A 17918-nucleotide genomic window follows, 5' to 3' on the forward strand; every position below is an offset into this window, starting at 1 on the left:
TAAGAATGATTGGACTACACATATAATATAACAAAAGAGTATATTATCGATTGTATAAGTTGTGTGAGGGGAGGTGGAGATGGTTCGGACATGTGCAAAAGAGATGTTTAGATGCTCCAATGAGGAGGTATGAGAAGTTAACGGAGGAGAGGGAGAGATAGGCTTAAGAAGTCTTGGGGAGAGTTGATTAAGCGAAATTTCAGCTTGTCAAGCTCATAACCCTTGATAGGAGGGTGTGGGTTCGAGAGGGTTAGTAGATTGCCGCACTGATCTCTTTTCCGTACCAGGAGTATTAGTAGCTTTTTATATCTGCTTATGCTTAGACTTTTAGATGGCTCCATGATAATATAATGAAATTTCACATATGATATTTACATCTAAGAAAAGGGATATTCTTGGTTTTGACTCTTCTAGAAGCACCACGTAAATAAAAAAGGTACCGAACTTTCAATTTTTTTTCATGGGAAACTCCAATTAAAGGTCCAATGGCTGCAACATACCCTGTTTCGGCACCAGAACAAGCAATTTAAAGTCACTCACCCTAGAACCTACTTTTCATTTATATTAATCCAAAATTAGCTATTTCTAATATTTTTTTTTTAATTATTCCAAGCCAGAGAAATTAAACTAATCTCGAGATCCAGAAACCCATCGAAGTTATACTCCTGTAAGACAAGAAACACTGAAATTCTCAAATTACATAAAGAATACCTACGCGAATAAGAGTAGAGGGGTTGAAAACATAGACAAACACTATCGTTCCAATTATGCAAAATGAAACAAAAAGGACCAAAATGCCAACAAGAATCAGTCATCAAATTGGAACTAACCCCTCCCAGCTTTAATTAAACCACATACTACAACTCCAGTAGTAGAAACAATAACAGAGGAACTAGACTTATCAGTGAATCAAAGAGACACCAACAGAACTTTATAACTGGTTCAAAGAAAACAACACATTGAACACAAACAAGAACTAAACAGCAATTATAGAAAACACATAACTGTTTATTAGGTCGCATGTAACACGTAATATGCGACAGATTAAGATTAAACCCATCTCAATCAGTGAGAGGCTATCTTGCGAGCGACAGACTTATTAAACCATGCCTTCCAGCTTCCAGCTCCCTTTCGAACCATTGCTGACTGTTTTCCGTCGTCAACTGCCTGTGATGCCTTCTTGAACAGCACGAAATTACGAACTCCAAGCGATCCAATGGTCTCCCATGGACTCAAAGCTGCAATGACAACATAAGCATAAGCAAAAAACTCATCCACATCGAGACAAAAACTCGTATACTAATTGCACCAACAGTTTCACCCCCAACAAACACCAAAATTTTACAATGTTGGAAATTTAAAAGCATCTTAGTGCACTTCCACAATAGACATCTTTGTACAATGACACTTGCTTTCTGTAAAACCAAATGAACATACATTCTACCAAATGCAAAATACTCATCCACATTCAAACAAAAACTCAGACAAAAAACACTTCATATACATTGCACCAACAGTTTCACCCCCCATCAAACACCAAAATTGTACATTAAAAGCATTTTAGTGCACTTCCACAATAGGCAACCTAGTATGCTATACATGTGTGAACAATGAACCTTGATCTCTGTAAAACCAAATGAACATACATTCTACCAAATGCAAATTGTGTGGCAAAAAATTGAGCAAAAGATCAATTATTTTTAACCAACCAATCATAAATTTCAGGAAACTAGCTATAGCTATAGCAAATCAACAACAAACTTGAGCAAACCCAACCTGATACTCACCAATTAAATTAGGAAAAAAAGTTGCTAAAGACGCAAAAAAAGATGTTGGTCGGAGCAGAGCAACCAAATGCAAAGAACACAGAGCAAACTTTATGACTAATAAACATAATCTGAACAAATAAATCGCATCATCAAAATTACAGATAATGCAATCTTGTTTATAAGAGCAAGCAAAGCTACAGAAGAAAACAAATTAAGACCTAACATACAGAAATCTGAAAAAGACACATTTCAGAATACATTAACTTGATCATCAGCACTAGTTAAAAACACAAATTTTAGTCTAGATCCATGAAATACTAATTAGACTAATAATTACCTTGAGTAGCAGCAGTGGGGCAATAAAGGACAAAGTTAGTGAAGTCAGAACCAAGAACAGGGAGGCGACCTTCACGAGCATAAGATTTCAAAGCAGTATGAATAACATCGCCAACAAGTTGCTCTTCATTAACAACAAACCGGATCGGACCCGCACTTCCAAGAACCGTTATGCTTATCAATAGCCTCTTTCCTTTTCCACTTTGATTCTTCTTTGCCTTGTAAAGCAACATCTTGTCTTTTTGTTTTGTAAATCAATTTTTTTTTTTTTAATTTGAATTAAACCAAGAAAAGAAATCAGGGGAAAAAATTGAAGATTTGTGTTGTTTCAAGAAATGGGTTCAAGGGTCAAGGCCAAGGCAACGAAAGTACCAGCCTTCTTTGCAAGATCCAAAGGAGAAAGCAGAAGAAACAGAGATCCCCCTTTTTGGAGATAAAGGGGAGATCATTAACAAATTCTTTAGGATTTCTACCATTCACAATTCAATTCGCAAGATCAAAACTTTTCTGGGACAGAAAAATATGCAATTCCTGATTTATAGAGAGAGAGATGGATGATGGGTTTGGGAATCAAGAAGAAGAAGAGGGGTTTTATATAGGATGATTTTGGGGTTAGGGTTAGGGTTTTTGTTCTCTCTCTCTGTTTATGGATGTGGGGAGTATTCTGATTCTTTTGTTGCTAAATAAAGGGAATGGGGAGATGTTTGTTTTTTTGTTTTTCTGTTTTTGTTTTTTGGGTGTAGGTGTTTATTTTATTTTTACGTTGGTGAGCTTGAGAAGAGTGTGGTACGTCCCGCCGACTCTTTCCACATAGACAACGGCATGAAATTTCGTTTTTGCTTTATTTTAATATCTTTTGGGTATTTTACTGGGAATGTTACAAGCTGTTTCTTGCGTTTATCCAACTGTCACTGAATGTTAGTAGGACAAGATGACTACGAACCTATTCTGAATTTTAGTAGGACAAGATAACTATGAATAAGCCTGGGTACTGAGGAGCTCGGCTCAATTTGTGGCTATTTAGCTTGGCTGAGCATGACTTGATTTCAGTTAAAATTTAGATCGGCTTGATTCGATTAAAATTCGGTCAAAGCTTGGTTAGGTTCAATTTGGTTGGCTAGTCATGTAATGATTACTTTAAACTTAAAATTCATGTATTAATTTTAATTAAGTTAGTAATATTTTAATTTAATAAATATAAAATACTGTTACTTATACTCTATTTTTGCAAGTGATAATACTGTAATTTATTACTATAACTACTCTGTAGAAGTGATCTCTAAGCAATAGGGAAGCCACCCTTATTTAGAGGATATCAATTCGTTGAAAAATAACTATATTTAAACTTGGACATAAATCAATAGGGAAACAATCAATGGACAGAGTTGTATTCCTACCTTGTTGTGACTTCTTTTTTCCAATTGTGATGTCTTATAAATCTTGCAAAGTCTAAAATATTTCTAACTTCTTCTATTTAAGAATTTTTATTAGGAATTGATTTTGGATGGCAAATTTAGGAACATTGTTCGGTTGCATAACTTGTATTCTACAAGCGTTATTGGTAATCTAGATAGCTAATAGTTAATTAATTGATCAGCTAAGATTAATTAGCCTCATCCACACTATTACTGACTACTGAATGATTCTTTTTCATCAAAATTATAAATTTATTAGATTGTCTTAGAAATATTGTTTACTAAACCAAGCATAGAATCTAGCCCCGTTTATCCATTAATTTGGTTTAAAGTTTTTGAATTAATATTAACAAATGTTTTAAATAAGTAACTTCTTATCAAATCACCCACTATTGCAACTTCAAACGTGAAATATGAAATTTGAAAGACTAAAAAAACGCGTTGAGAAATAGAAGATGGCTAGAACCTTTCAACAAAATAGTGTTTTCAACTCTCTCAAAATGAAATCTATTCCAAACATAAATGTGATGGTATGTTACTTCGACAAGGTACAAATATCTAAATTTAGTAATTTAAATATTTTTCAGACCTATTGTCAATACTAAGTATCCATTTTTTGTGATATTTATGCATGGACAGGTATATCATGACAAATTCTTTAGAAAATTATGTATTCCATAATAAAATCTGATAAGAAAAAGTATCTGTAAAAATACAACAACATATCGGGCTTGAATATACTTGCCGTATAGGAATTCCTCAAGCTATAGCAAATACTTTTCATATGGGATAAAACTACTTTTCAAAGAGAACCTTATTCCATCTACATGATATACTCGTTTACTCGGTATCACGCCATCCATAACACTAACATCTATCTTATTAAATTATTCAGTAATTTCTTTTGGTAATAATCTTGTTCTAACTGATCTTAATATTAGCGTTTTCTTATGGATTGCCATTTCAAGTAGACTAATAAGTTTTAGGAATATTCAAATTCTATTCACAAATTTTTAATTGCATTTTTATATTCAAACACAATTTCAACTCTCAAATACATTAGTTAGGAAGTACTTTATACTCCCATTATGTCATTTTTTTTATGCCAATCCAAATTTAATGAACACTAATACATAAATCAGACACAGCAAGGTGTATAAAAAGGGCTTTGCTGGACGGACAAAAACATAGTATTTCCAGTTTTTGGTCTCCAAAACTTACTCAGAGTGAACAGACAACAATGTCGAAAGTACCTATAGGTTGTGAACCAGTGGTGGGATCTTTAACACCGTCAAAGAAAAAAGAGTATAGAGTTACTAATAGACTTCAAGAAGGCAAAAGGCCGTTATATGCAGTTGTTTTCAACTTCATTGATGCTAACTACTTCAATGTTTTTGCTACTGTTGGTGGAAATCGGGTATTTAATCTCATCATTCTTGTTTTTTCTTTTGGGGGTTTGGTAAAATTCTATCTTTTTTTGTTCTGCTGAGTTTTTTTTTTTTTTTTAAAGAGATTTTTATGTCAGCTTTCTGGATTGAAACGGGTTAATGGGTACGGGTATGGACGATCCAGTTGTTTGAGATTGAAGGGTTGCTCGTTGTTGTTGTTCTTGTGTTTGTTGGCTTCTTGATTTAGTAAAATGTATAAAGTTTGATTTTTTTTAGGATTTGTCTCGAGTTCTGCTTTTCATTTAGGGCTGAGAGATGTTACAAGAATTCAAAAATGTCTGATTTGAGCATATACTACTAGTAGTGCATTTTTGGAGAATCCAACTTTTCTGACCTTTTTGAGAGTGCTTTCTTTGATATGCAAGAATTCATGAGTCTGATTTGAGTATATACTTCTAGCTTGAGCTTGAAGCATTGGTGTTGTTGTTCTTGTGCTTGTTGGCTTCATGATTTAGTAAAAAAGGCTGCCCGGTACACTAATGTCCCGCTATGCGCGGGGTCCGGGGAAGGCAGGGGTATGTTGTTGTTGTTTCTAGGAGGCTGTTTCCGGGGCTTGAAATGTTCAGCGCCTAACCGCCAGGCCAGCTAGCAGCTTTTCATGATTTAGTATAAAGTTTAAAGTTTCATTCTTTTAGTATTTGTCTTGAGGTCTCCTGTTATTTCCTTTTCTGACCTGCTTTGATATGCTTTCTCTTGATAGAACAACAAACAACCTCTCTACCTTCCAAGGTAGGGGTAAGGTCTAAGTACACTATACCCTCCCAGACCTCACTTGTGGAATTACAGTGGTTATCGGTTTTGTTGTTACTACTAGTTTGAGGTTGAAGTATTGGTGTTACTGTTCTCGTTCTTGTTGGCTTCATGAATTAGTATGGAAGTTTAAGATTTTCATACTTTAAGGATTTGTCGCGGTTTCCATTCCACAAGTGTTACGGATAATCTAGACAGGTGATACAACAACAACATACCCAGTATAATCCCACAAGTGGGGTGTGGGAGGGTAGAGAGTAATGTAGACCTTAATACACTATGGGAGGTAGCCAAGAGTCGCTAACCGATAGACCCAACAAAACAATCTAGACATATGATAGTTAACTAATTAATCAGACAGTTCAGATTACAACAAGCAGAAGAAAACAACAAAAAGAAGACAAGCGGACCTTATGCCATTGTCTTCAATTTCATCGACTCTCTCTACTTCGAAATCTCTTTGCTCAATAAAAAGCATAATTAGCCTCATTTACACAAAAATGATTACTGAATGATTCTTTTTCATTAAAATTATAAATTTATTAGATTGCCTTACAAAAATTATTACTAAACCAAGCATAGAATCTAAATATTAAAAATTTGGCCAAAAAGGAAAATAGAGGGAGAGGTAGAGGGTTATAAAATGAGTGAGAAAAACGTCCTCTTTCCAGTTTCTCTGTCCTCTCTAACCTGCGGCGCCAGAGTAAGCAGACAGCAATGTCGAAAATACCTATAGGGTGTGAGCCAATGGTGGGATCGCTAACGCCGACCAACAAAAAAAAATACAGAATGACGTACAAAATCGAAGAACGCAACAAGCAGAAGAACAACAACAAAAAAGAAGACAAGCGCCCATTGTACGCCATTGTCTTCAATTTCATCGACTCTTGCTACTTCAATCTCTTTGCTGCTGTCGGCGGGAATCGAGTATTTAATCTCCTTCTCCTTTTTCCTTTAGGGGATTGGTAAAATTATACCGATTTTTGGTTTGGTCTCGATTTGTGTGTTACCTTCGGGATTAATAAATTAATTGGGATTCTCAAATGAAAAGGAAGGATTGCCGTCATAGTTTATGAAGCATGTTGTTGTTGTTCTTGTGCTTGTTGGCTTCATGAATTAGTATGAAAGTTTAAATTTTTTTCATTCTTTTACGATGTGTTTCCTGTTCTGCTTTTCAATTAGGGTTGAGAAGTACAGAACACATGTGATTTTGGGCATTTACTGCTACTTGTTAACTTGGTAATGTGATACAGAAAAGATGTACTATTTAGGTAGAAAGCATCAAAAAAAGTTTCCATCTTGGTCTGTCTATTTGTTTTAATGCCTCGAGGTCGATATTAGCCGAGGGTCTATCGGAAACAGCCTCTCTACCTCCCAAGGTAGGGGTAAGGTCGTACACTCTAACCTCCCCAGACCCCACTTGAGGGATTACACTGGGTATGTTGTTGTTGTTATTGTAAGGTCGATATTAGCTCACCTGTTGCTCGTTTCAGTTGAAATGTGCCAAAAATTGACTTGCAAGTTGCTTTAATTTTGATGGTTCAAGGACCTCTTTTGTTTCCTACAATTGCTCTTATGCTTATCTTGGTAGATTCGTTGATGCATCACAAACTAAAATGTCTTTATGCACTTAGGATGGGTGGGCCAGCTTTGTTCAAACTTACCTTATATGCTTTACCTTACTATTATACACTGTCCATGCTAAAGATAATGATTTTCAGAATTGGGTATAAACTGTAAATCTTGTACTATCTCTTAACATTGTGGAGTTATGCTATTATATACCTTGTTGTATTTCTTATCAAACCTGAGGGTTATGCATGATGCAAAACTTTTATTGCTTAAGATAAATTCAGCATTCAGAAAGATGCATGCTTTTGTAAATGAGGTGTATTTTCTTGGCGTAGATAATGTCATCTGAGAATTGTACAATAATATGGAACTGAAAGAAGATAATAATTACAGAAGAATCAGAGTGCTAGCTTCAGTATGCATTTCTACTGTATGCCAATTGCCGATAGCTTAGTCTCATAAGTTTTTAAATTTTTGTTGTTTCATCAGGTTACTGTATACCGATGTCTCGAAGGTGGTGTTATTGCTGTGCTGCAGTCTTATATTGATGAAGATGTAAGAAGTTGCAAGTTCTCAGTTGTTGCATTTGTACTTTACATATGTCATCTCGTATGCTTAGAAAAGCTCTTGGCCTTTTAATCAGAAAGATGAATCCTTTTACACTGTAAGCTGGGCTTGCAATATTGACGGGAATCCATTGATAGTGGCTGGAGGAATAAATGGAATTCTCCGTGTTATTGATGCTGGCAATGAGAAGATACACAAGGTCTTGTACATGAAATATTTCATTCGCCTTTTACATGGTTAAACAAAAGTAGCTAATTCTTTAGTTATAAATAATGAATATCTGCAAATGAGTTTGTAACATCCATCTAATTAATCTTTATCTGAACACTAAAGTATTTCCTTTCTTCCATGATCCGATCCATGTTATTCATCATGATATGAACAAGTTAAGTTTTCAGTCATGATTAGTTCCATGTTAAGTTGTATTAACAATACAAACTTGAAAGATAAAGCTGCTCTTGAAACATGCTCTTGAAACTAGTTACATGCTGACTTAATAGCATGTGTCTATTCACCTTTGTTAATCTACCTGTTTATGATTGAACAGAGCTTTGTTGGGCATGGAGACTCAATAAACGAAATTAGGACTCAAGCCCTGAAACCATCTCTTGTAGTATCAGCCAGCAAAGTATGTTCCTTAAGTATCCTTCTCTTTCTTTCTTAACCATTCCTTAAAAAGGAAAATTCTATTTTCCTCTAAAATGGGAAAACTTCTCTTTCTTTCTTTCTTTCTTAACCCTTCCTCAAAAAGGAAAATTTTTTTTCTGTAAAATGAAACAAGATGTCTGTAGACTATCAGTCAATTTTGCAACTGTTTCACATGGCATATTTTAATGATCACTAGTGTTTCAGGATGAATCGGTTCGCTTGTGGAATGTTCATACTGGAATATGCATTTTGGTATTTGCTGGTGCTGGGGGGCACCGAAATGAAGTACTCAGTGTGGTAAGTTGATCTGTTAACTGCAGTCCCACTCCAACAATGGAACTGGTGGCAAACTAATGTCTTTCACATCTGTTGTCAACAATACTGGGAACTAAGATTTTGAGCTTGTCCTCTGGTTTGTGATGGTTGTAGGACTTCCATCCTTCTGATATATATCGCATTGCTAGCTGTGGAATGGATAACACTGTTAAGATCTGGTCAATGAAAGGTAAATTCTGTAACTCTTTTCAGTGTAAATTCTGTAACTCTTTTCAGTTTCACATATATTGTTGAAATGACATATGGTATACAACTAAGTATCATCACCTACTAAAACTTGCAAAAAGAGAAAAACGGGTGATCTCTAGAGGAGTAATTTGTGATTAGTAATGTTTTCCAGGCTTCCCCAGAACCTTTTGAATGATGTTCATTTTGTGCTTACTGCATGCCTTTACTTTTTTGGATTTGATGACTTGTAGCCTATATATTCTGAACCTGACACGGCTGCCTGGACGTGTTAAATGAATGACTTGCACCCAATCTGCAACATGGAATACATTAATGTATTAGCAGATATTTCTATGAGGATATCTCTGTCTTCGGTTACAAGTGTTGAAATGAAGTCAATAATTTCAAAGATTCAATTGTGGTTATTAATGCACCAACTACTTAGAAGGAAATATGAATCAGCATGCAGTTATCCTAGACATTTACAAATTCTGGTGTTGTCAGTGCTTGTTAGCTAGACTACCCCATTTACTGTTAGGAGGATGTAGTGTTCACTGTGGATCAGATTTGTATTGCATCATCTATTCCATTGGTGCTCAGTGGTTACACAAGTTTGAAAACATAAAATGATGGAACATATATTTGAGCTGACATTTCTTTTCTTATGAACTGCTTGTGCTGCAGAATTCTGGACATATGTTGAGAAATCGTTTACTTGGACGGATCTTCCTTCCAAGTTCCCCACAAAATATGTCCAGTTTCCAGTGAGTATTTTCTTGTTGCTTATCTCCTTCCCTGCCTTTTTCCTTCTGAAAGTTCTGTTGGAGATTTTTTCTTGCTGTAACCTCCTTTTAATCCTTTCAGATATTCATAGCTTCTGTCCATAACAACTACGTTGACTGTAACAGATGGCTTGGTGATTTTATCTTGTCCAAGGTAAATGGATTGACCTGCTTACTACTGAGTTATTTCTTTTTTTCCAACTGTTCTGCAATATGAACCTATAAAAAAACTGTTCTGCTGTATGAATTCTTGATTGGCATTAGCTTCCTTTCTTGGGATATATTTACTATTCTGAATTCAGAGAGGGGAAATCAAAATAACCTGGGAACCTCTGGAAAAACATAGCATAGCTTTCTTTCTTGACCACAGATGGTCTTTTCATATTTTACCTGTACTGATCTGTGAATTTTGTTGGAAATACTAGAGTGTTGACAATGAAATTGTACTATGGGAACCAAAGATGAAAGAACAGTCTCCTGGAGAGGTTAGTCTAGTCATGTTTGGGACTGTCTTTTTGATAAATATTTTCTAAATAGAAAAATGTCCTAATGTATATTGCTCTACGTTTAGGGCACCGTTGACATCCTCCAAAAGTATCCTGTCCCAGAGTGCGATATATGGTTTATCAAGTTTTCATGTGATTTTCACTACAAAGCAGCAGCTATAGGTAATTCTTAGTGCTAATCAAAATCTTGTATCTGCTTAACGAGTTTTTTCAACATTTTTTCTGTTTGTGGGCTGATCACTGGATAATGCTCAAATCTGGAATTAAATGTTACTGTTTGTGTAAGACCATCTGGTGTTGCTAAGTGTGGTATGAAGTAACTTGTAACCCAGAGGGTAATCAAGATTATCTAATATTAGCCCCAGTAGAATACAAAGGAAAAAATTTTCGATCCATTTTCTGGTTTCTCCAAGCAAACTTGAATTCACCCTTTGACCTTTTATCTAACAGGAAATAGAGAAGGGAAGATCTTTGTCTGGGACCTACAGAGCAGCCCACCAACTCTGATTGCAAGGTTGATCTCTGTCCATGCACTGCTCCCTAGTTTCTGATCGTCCTCATTTTAATGCTTTGGATTTCAAGTGTTTGTGCTTGATTTTTGCAGGTTATCTCATGTTCAATCTAAATTACCAATTAGACAGACTGCCATGTCTTTCGATGGAAGGTTAAGATCCATAATCACTTGAATTGCTTCTTTGCGTATGTCTTTGTGATCTGTGCATTAACCACTTATGTCTTTATTCTTCAGCACCATACTTAGCTGCTGTGAAGATGGGACTATATGGCGCTGGGATGTGGTAGCAACATCTTGAGTTTGAATAGAACATCTGTCTCCTGCTGTGCCAGTGAATTAACTTGTATTATTAGTGCTGGACATAATGCTGTAATTATAGCTTTTGGTAGTGGCCAAAACTCAGTGTGTCCTTGAGTAGGTTTAGATTGTTGCTAAGTTGTTGATACTGATCTTTCTTTGTTGTCTGAATTGACCTAGTTTGTTGTTTGAATTGATGGCATGCTAAAAAACTTTTCCTGCGTCCAAGTTTATGTATGTGCTAGATTATTCTTTGTACTGGCTCATGCTTGCAATAGGTTTAAGGTAGGACACAAACAGTGCTTAAGATGTGTGAATATGAGTAAATTAAATGTAATCGTATTTCAGAAATGCAGAGTTTATGCCAAAAATAAACGATGCTCAATTTGGCCAACATAATGAGTTTCCATTTACTGATGGCAAAATACAATACAATATGAAGAAACCTCATAAATGCAGATATGCCAAAAATCTAAGATGCTCAATTTGGCCAACTTAATGATCTGGCAGAATACAATAGAATATCAAGAAACCTTAACATAAGTTGGTGTTGAAATCCGACCTGCATGATTCTTTAACTATAGTAACAAAACATACTACAAACATGACTTTTGGGTGGTTACCTTGTTCTACCAGTTTCGTACGAGTAATATCTATCTTTCTAAGTATATTTAGTAATTCCTTTTAGCGATTACTTCGTTTTTGAATAAATTTTAAGAATTTTTCGAATTGTTGTCGCAAAAAAAAATAGGGAAAATAACACTGTATGCCTATTTGTGCAAAATTATTACCCGTTTTAGCCCATATTTTATTTATTACCCGAAGAGGCCCATATCTGTGTCATTGTCAACACTAATTTCTCTCTCTCCACCCTTTCTCTCTTTCCCTCTCTAACGTCTCATTCTTAATCAGATTTAAATGGCCAGATCTGGCCCAAGTTCATCTTCATACTCAGAATAAGTTAATGTCACATTCTTAATCAGATTCGAACGGCAGATTTGAAAGAAGAGAGAGACATCCCGGGAGAAACGTTTTCTGGCCAGATCCATCGCTGGCAGAGGGAGAAAAGGAGTGACATCATCGGAGAATCTTTTTTTGTTATAATCATCAATAATGTAACACCCCGTATCTTAAAATAAAGGTTAGACTCGTATCGTTAGAGTTTCAGAGGAAATTTGAAGGTTTGAACGTTTTCCGAAAGTGGATGAGGGGCCTACTTCGGGTAACTATAACACCTTGATTCATTGGGAATTTGGAAAAGGTTCCTTAATGAAAGTTGTAGTACATAGAAATACCTTTCGAGGCATATAAGAATCAGGCCAATTGGAGTGCGGATCAAGTAGATATGATCGTCTCAAAATGGCTAATAGAGGGGTGCTCAGATTCGATAGAATCGGCTAAGTTTTCGGTAGGTCTGCCTTCCAGACCGATTTAGTGAAAATATGTTAAGAATTTGAGAAAACGTAAAACATGAAAGTTGTAGCCCTTTGAAATACCTTTCAACGGTATATTATGGAGGTCAACTGGACATCTATACAAAAATTTATAGCCATTTCATCGAGAGCGTCCGGGGCTCCGCCAAAATCCTCGCGAGGCGGAAGGCGCACGAGGCGAAAAGTCCGTTCGCCAAAATCCTTGCTCAGCCTCACTTTCTTGGTTTGTGGCGCCCCGCATGGCCTCGGCGTCTAAATTCTCGCGAAGCAAGACTGCCGGGCGAGCCGTGGACTTGTATAAATACGACACTTAGTTTCTAAAAATCAGTTTTTCACATTCTTCAAGCCCTAGTACGAAGTTCTTCTCTCCGTGCCATTAGAATATACCAAGGTAAGTTTATTCTAATCATTCCAAGTGAATTCCAACATATATTCATGAATATTAAAGGGAAATCATTGTTCTTAACCTAGGGTTTTCAAGAAAACCCATATTCAAGGTTTGAGACACAAGCTTTTGGGATTCTTCTCAACGTTCAGACTTTTATTATGGATTGTGAAGCAGTTAAGGTATGTGAGGCTAACTATCTACGTTAGGGAATTTTTATGATTCTCCCTATGCCTCATTCTTCATGCTTATCAGTGATTTGACTCAGAATACAATTTAGCCCTATTTTCTTGAATAGTTGTAGAACTATTATCTTTTAGGGTTATAGTTTCATAATTCGTTCATGGCGATCATTTTGAATATCATGAACTCGGTACGTAATCATTATAGACTTGTGTATTGACATCACATGAGTCTCAGTCAGTGTATGATCAGTTATCTGCTTAAGTTCCATAATCGAAGCTTGATTATCATGTCATCGCCTATAGCCGATCTTAGTCTTGTAAATTGTTTAATGTTGAACACCTGTATCTGTATTTTTGGGCCCTAGGCCACAGTTTATGCATACGTATTGCTTGGGCCTGAGGCCACAGTTTTTGTGCACACTATTTGGGCCCTAGTGTCACGCCCCGAACCATGGCCTGGGCGAAACACGGCACTCGATGCCTTACTGCATGTGACCGAGCGAACCATACGGCTTGCTGAATCATCATGAGGCATAACATGAGCGGAATATAACGTGAATGCATGATGAGCCTTTATAAAACGTAACAAGTCATAATACTTAATAAAAATACTTGTTTAAACATGAGTGCGGAAATAACATGAATGAGCCAAAAATGGCTATACAACTCCGAAAGTCTGACATAACATAACTAAATGTCTAGTCTATGAAACCCCTAACATAAGTCTGAACATGAAAACATACCCGCTGGGACAAAGCCCCCAGCATACCTTTAAATGCACATCTTATCATGAAAATAAATAAATAAATAATAAAATGTCTAAACCCTGGAAGAGATGGGGCTCACCCAAAAAGCTGATAAGTGCGAAGTCCTACTAAGCAGATGCGTCGTCCTGTAAGTCAGTACCTGCATCGTGAAATGCAGGCCCCCCGGGCAATAAAAGGGGACGTCAGCACATTGAATGTGCTGGTATGTAAAGCAACTGAAAGAAATAACACGGGACATGGAATAACATGATAATAAGTGAAACTGAAAACCTGGACATGAATAAAACATGGTAAGTAGGGAGGGCATTGCATAAACCGACAACATGATATCACCACGTGGATACGTGGAGTCTGGTACCTCGCCGGACCAGCAGAGCCCTCATACCTTGTCATGGTATAAGGTGTAACGTGCTTGATGGAATCCATTCAGTGGAAAATTAAGGAATCGTCCTAACTGGGCGGAGCGATCCTTATCCTACGGTGGCTACGTAGTTTTAGGCTATCTGAGCCTTCTCGGTAATTTGTGCAACTCTCAAAAATATGAACATGATACAGTTGGCTAAGAAGCCCTTGATTTTTGTGACATAACTTGTAAACATGGTTTCATGAAAGCATGACTTGTATTTAGCATGTATGTATTGTAACACCTCGTGCATTCGGGCTAAGATTTGACTCATAAGACTGGGGTATAATGAACCCAATTTGAGTAGTGTATAAATGGTGTTTGAAACCCAATCAAGACATGAGAAGAGTCTTTGAGCAAAGGAAAGTCGAAAGCTACCTTACGGAGCGTGTTTTCAAGTGAGTTTGCACCATGTCTCAATTAAAATGCGTATACGGAAAAATTTGTAAGGAATTTGGGAAAATTTCCTTCTTGAAAGTTGTAGATCTTTGAAATATATTTCCAACGGTATATTATGGAGGTCAAACAGACATCAGTACAAAAAGTTATGCCCGTTTTACTAAAACAGTGTTATGCCGATTTACGGTGGAATATACGGGCCGTGAAAATTATACGGGCCGTATATTTAGACCGTAAAATTGGTCCAGAAAGCCCAAATCACTGTAATTGATTTACGGTGGGATATACGGTCCGTAAAATTTTTTATGGCCGTAAAATAGGCGTAAAATGGGTCCGACAAAGAATTTTAAAACTTCGTTTTAAGGCTTTTTCACTTCATTCTTCACACCCCCAAGCCCTAGAACGACCTTCTATTCTCTCTCATCATCAAGAACACTAAGGTAAGCCTATTCTAATATATATATCCTTGTAATCTAAACAAGAAATCATCATTCCTAACCTAGGGTTTTCAAGAAAACCCATCTCAAGGTTCAAGATTCAAGATTTTGGAAATCTTCTTCAAAGTTAAACTCTTTAATTCAAGTTTGGAGCATTAGCAGTGCATGTAGAGTTACTATCTACGTGTGGGAACACCATTGTTCTTCTCACGCCTCATAATCCATAGATTATGATTCTTTACGAAAATTGTGGTTTCTATACCATGCATGATAACCCAGGTCCATGTCCATGATTATATTATGTATGAATTGTTATAATTCCATCATTGAGTTCTTAATATTTCTTTATGATTATTAAGAATCTGTCCGTAATCTATGAAAAACCCATATATCCCATTCCATGGGTTCATACATGCTAGTTTAAGATATATTATGCTATTTTCAAGAAAATACTATGTTTTACAAGTTACGCAAGTAAGTTATAATTCATGATATCCACGTACAAGCAAGTTATGATTCATGAAACCATGGGTGACAAGTGCCACTTATTTTTACATGTTCATGTTTTTAGGAGTTGCTTTAATTACGAGAAGGCTTCAAATGCCCTCGAAACTACGTAGCCACCGTAGGATGAGGATCGCTCCACCCATGCTTAGGACGATCTCTCATAATGACCGGATCCTTTCATAATATTATTAAATCTCATGTCCCCGGCAAGGTACGAGTGTTCGCCGGGTAGGACGCAAGTACCGCACCATGTTGTCGGTTATATTTACTACTCTCCCTACTCACGATACTTTACACATGTTATATATATATGTACTCATGTTCATGATCATGTTTCAAATTTCGATCTCGTTATGTTATTTTCATGTCTCCATGTTATTTCATTCGGGCCGTTTTTACATACCAAGACATTCAATGTCGACGTCCCTTTTTATTGTCGGAGGTTCGCATTTCACGACGGTGCACGGATTTACAGACGCCACATCCGCGTCAAAGTAGATTTGCACGTACCAACTTATGGCGAGCCCCATCTCATTCGGGGTTTAGGCATTGTCTTTCTTTATTTAGTTTTGCATCTAAAGGTATCTTTGGGGGGCCTTGTCCCAAGTGTAAGTATGTTACGTGTTTCGGACTCATTAGAGGTTTTCATAGACAAGACAAGTGTCATGTTAGACTTCCAGAGTTGGTTAGCCGGTTTGGCTCATTTATGATATTGCCCGCATTCATGAATTAATCAAGTACTTATGTTTAATATTATGACTTATTATGTTTTATAAAAGCTCATCATGCACTTTACGTTATATTTCCGCTCATGTATGCCTCATGATGATTCAGCAAGCCATGTGGTTCGTTCGGTCACATGCAGTCAGGCACCGAGTGTCGTGTTACGCCCAGGCCATGGTTCGGGGCGTGACATGTATCTTGTATCATGGCATGAGAGTAATTATATAATATAATCGCATGAAAACTTGTAAAACATGTAGTATATTTCCTGAAAATATCATAATAGTCATAACTTGCATGTAAGAACCCATAGGATGCAAAGCATGGGTTTTCATAGATTAGGACAGATTCTCAATAACCATAAGGAATTATCAAGAACTTTAATGAAGAATTACAAACAATTTCATACATATTATAATCATGGGACGTGGGCCTAGGGTTATCATGATCATGGTCAAAACCCTAGTTTTCGTATAACTTCATAATTTATAGAAGAAGGGCGTGGGGAAGAACAATAATGTTCCCACACGTAGATAGAAACTCTACATACCTGGTAATGCTCCAAACTTGTAACGAAAATATGAACTTTGAATAAGAATCCCAAAGCCTAGTCTTGAATCCCTTTAATTGGGTTTTCTTGAAAACCTTATGTTAAGAACATGAAATTCCTACTTAGAATTCAGGGGAAATTGATGGAATTCACTTAGGATGGTCTTAAGGAGCTTACCTTGATGCTTAGAGAAGTTGAGAGGAGAGAACTTTCGTATTAGGGCTTGAGAGTAATGAGACTTATGAAATAAAACTGAATGCCCATCTTTTTATTGTCTCAGTCGCGGCACTGTTAAGGACCGTGTTACGGTCCGTAATGCATGTTATGGTCTGTAACACTGGACCGTAACATGTGTTATGGTCCGTAACACTGGACCGTAACACGTGTCAAAATTCCAGAGAGGGTCTAAGTTTTGAGGTTAGGTTACGTACACGAGATACGAACCGTATCTCGTGTTACGGTCCGTAACGATGAACCGTCCTTTGGTCCAAGTTACGAGACAGTGATTTTTTGAAGCCATACCCGTTACGGTATGAACGACGGTCCGTAACATATGTTACGGTTCGTCCCTTGAAGCGTAATGCTGGGTTTTCCGAACTAAAATATATTTTCTATTCCAACACTCTCCTTCTTGGGTTTCTAACCTCCTGAGTCATTAATATGGTTTAGTACAGATTTTACGAGGTGTTACACCTAGGCCACGCTTATATTCTGACGCTGATGTGTGATTCTTCATTCGTAATGCGGAGTACTTCGATTCTTGCCTTCCCGTTTAGTTCAATTTCGGCATTTATATTTCTTCTTTCGCTTGCTTTACATACCAAGATAATTCAAATGTGCCGATGTCCCTTTCATTGCAAGCGAGACGCAGCAACGATATACGTATCGACGATTAAATTAGCTAGACTTATGGTGTATTAGCTATTGGTGAGCCCCAGTTTCTTTCGGGGCGTTGTTAGCTATCCGGTCATTATAGCTTATTAGACAATTACTCTTTCAGTATTTCTATAGAGGCTTCATA

General features: G+C 36.7%; 2 protein-coding genes across 3 annotated transcripts; one reads left to right on the plus strand and one right to left on the minus strand.

Moving 5' to 3' along the window:
- Window positions 1-795: 795 nt before the first annotated feature.
- On the minus strand, window positions 796-3023 carry LOC132036316 (uncharacterized protein At4g22758-like). Its single transcript, XM_059426631.1, has 3 exons — window positions 2896-3023; window positions 2107-2741; window positions 796-1238 (listed from the first exon to the last, which is right to left on the minus strand). Exons 2-3 carry the CDS (start codon window positions 2336-2338, stop codon window positions 1066-1068), a joined length of 405 nt encoding a protein of 134 aa, XP_059282614.1. The 5' UTR covers window positions 2339-2741; window positions 2896-3023; the 3' UTR covers window positions 796-1065.
- A 1620-nt stretch (window positions 3024-4643) lies between these two features.
- LOC132037826 (polycomb group protein FIE1) lies at window positions 4644-11279 on the plus strand. Of its 2 annotated transcripts, none has more exons than XM_059428463.1 (13): window positions 4644-4937; window positions 7780-7845; window positions 7934-8056; window positions 8405-8485; window positions 8710-8802; window positions 8935-9010; window positions 9694-9773; window positions 9874-9945; window positions 10217-10276; window positions 10363-10459; window positions 10748-10811; window positions 10902-10961; window positions 11046-11274. In XM_059428463.1, the coding sequence occupies exons 1-13, from the start codon at window positions 4761-4763 to the stop codon at window positions 11107-11109; spliced, it is 1113 nt and encodes a 370-aa protein (XP_059284446.1). In that variant the 5' UTR covers window positions 4644-4760; the 3' UTR covers window positions 11110-11274. The 2 variants fall into 2 exon arrangements, with proteins under 2 accessions (XP_059284446.1, XP_059284445.1); XM_059428462.1 differs by lacking the exon at window positions 4644-4937 and adding an exon at window positions 6213-6645 and having other exon boundaries at window positions 11046-11279.
- Window positions 11280-17918: the final 6639 nt, after the last annotated feature.

Source organism: Lycium ferocissimum, chromosome 11 (assembly GCF_029784015.1).
Source record: "Lycium ferocissimum isolate CSIRO_LF1 chromosome 11, AGI_CSIRO_Lferr_CH_V1, whole genome shotgun sequence".
Taxonomy (NCBI): Eukaryota; Viridiplantae; Streptophyta; class Magnoliopsida; order Solanales; family Solanaceae; genus Lycium; species Lycium ferocissimum.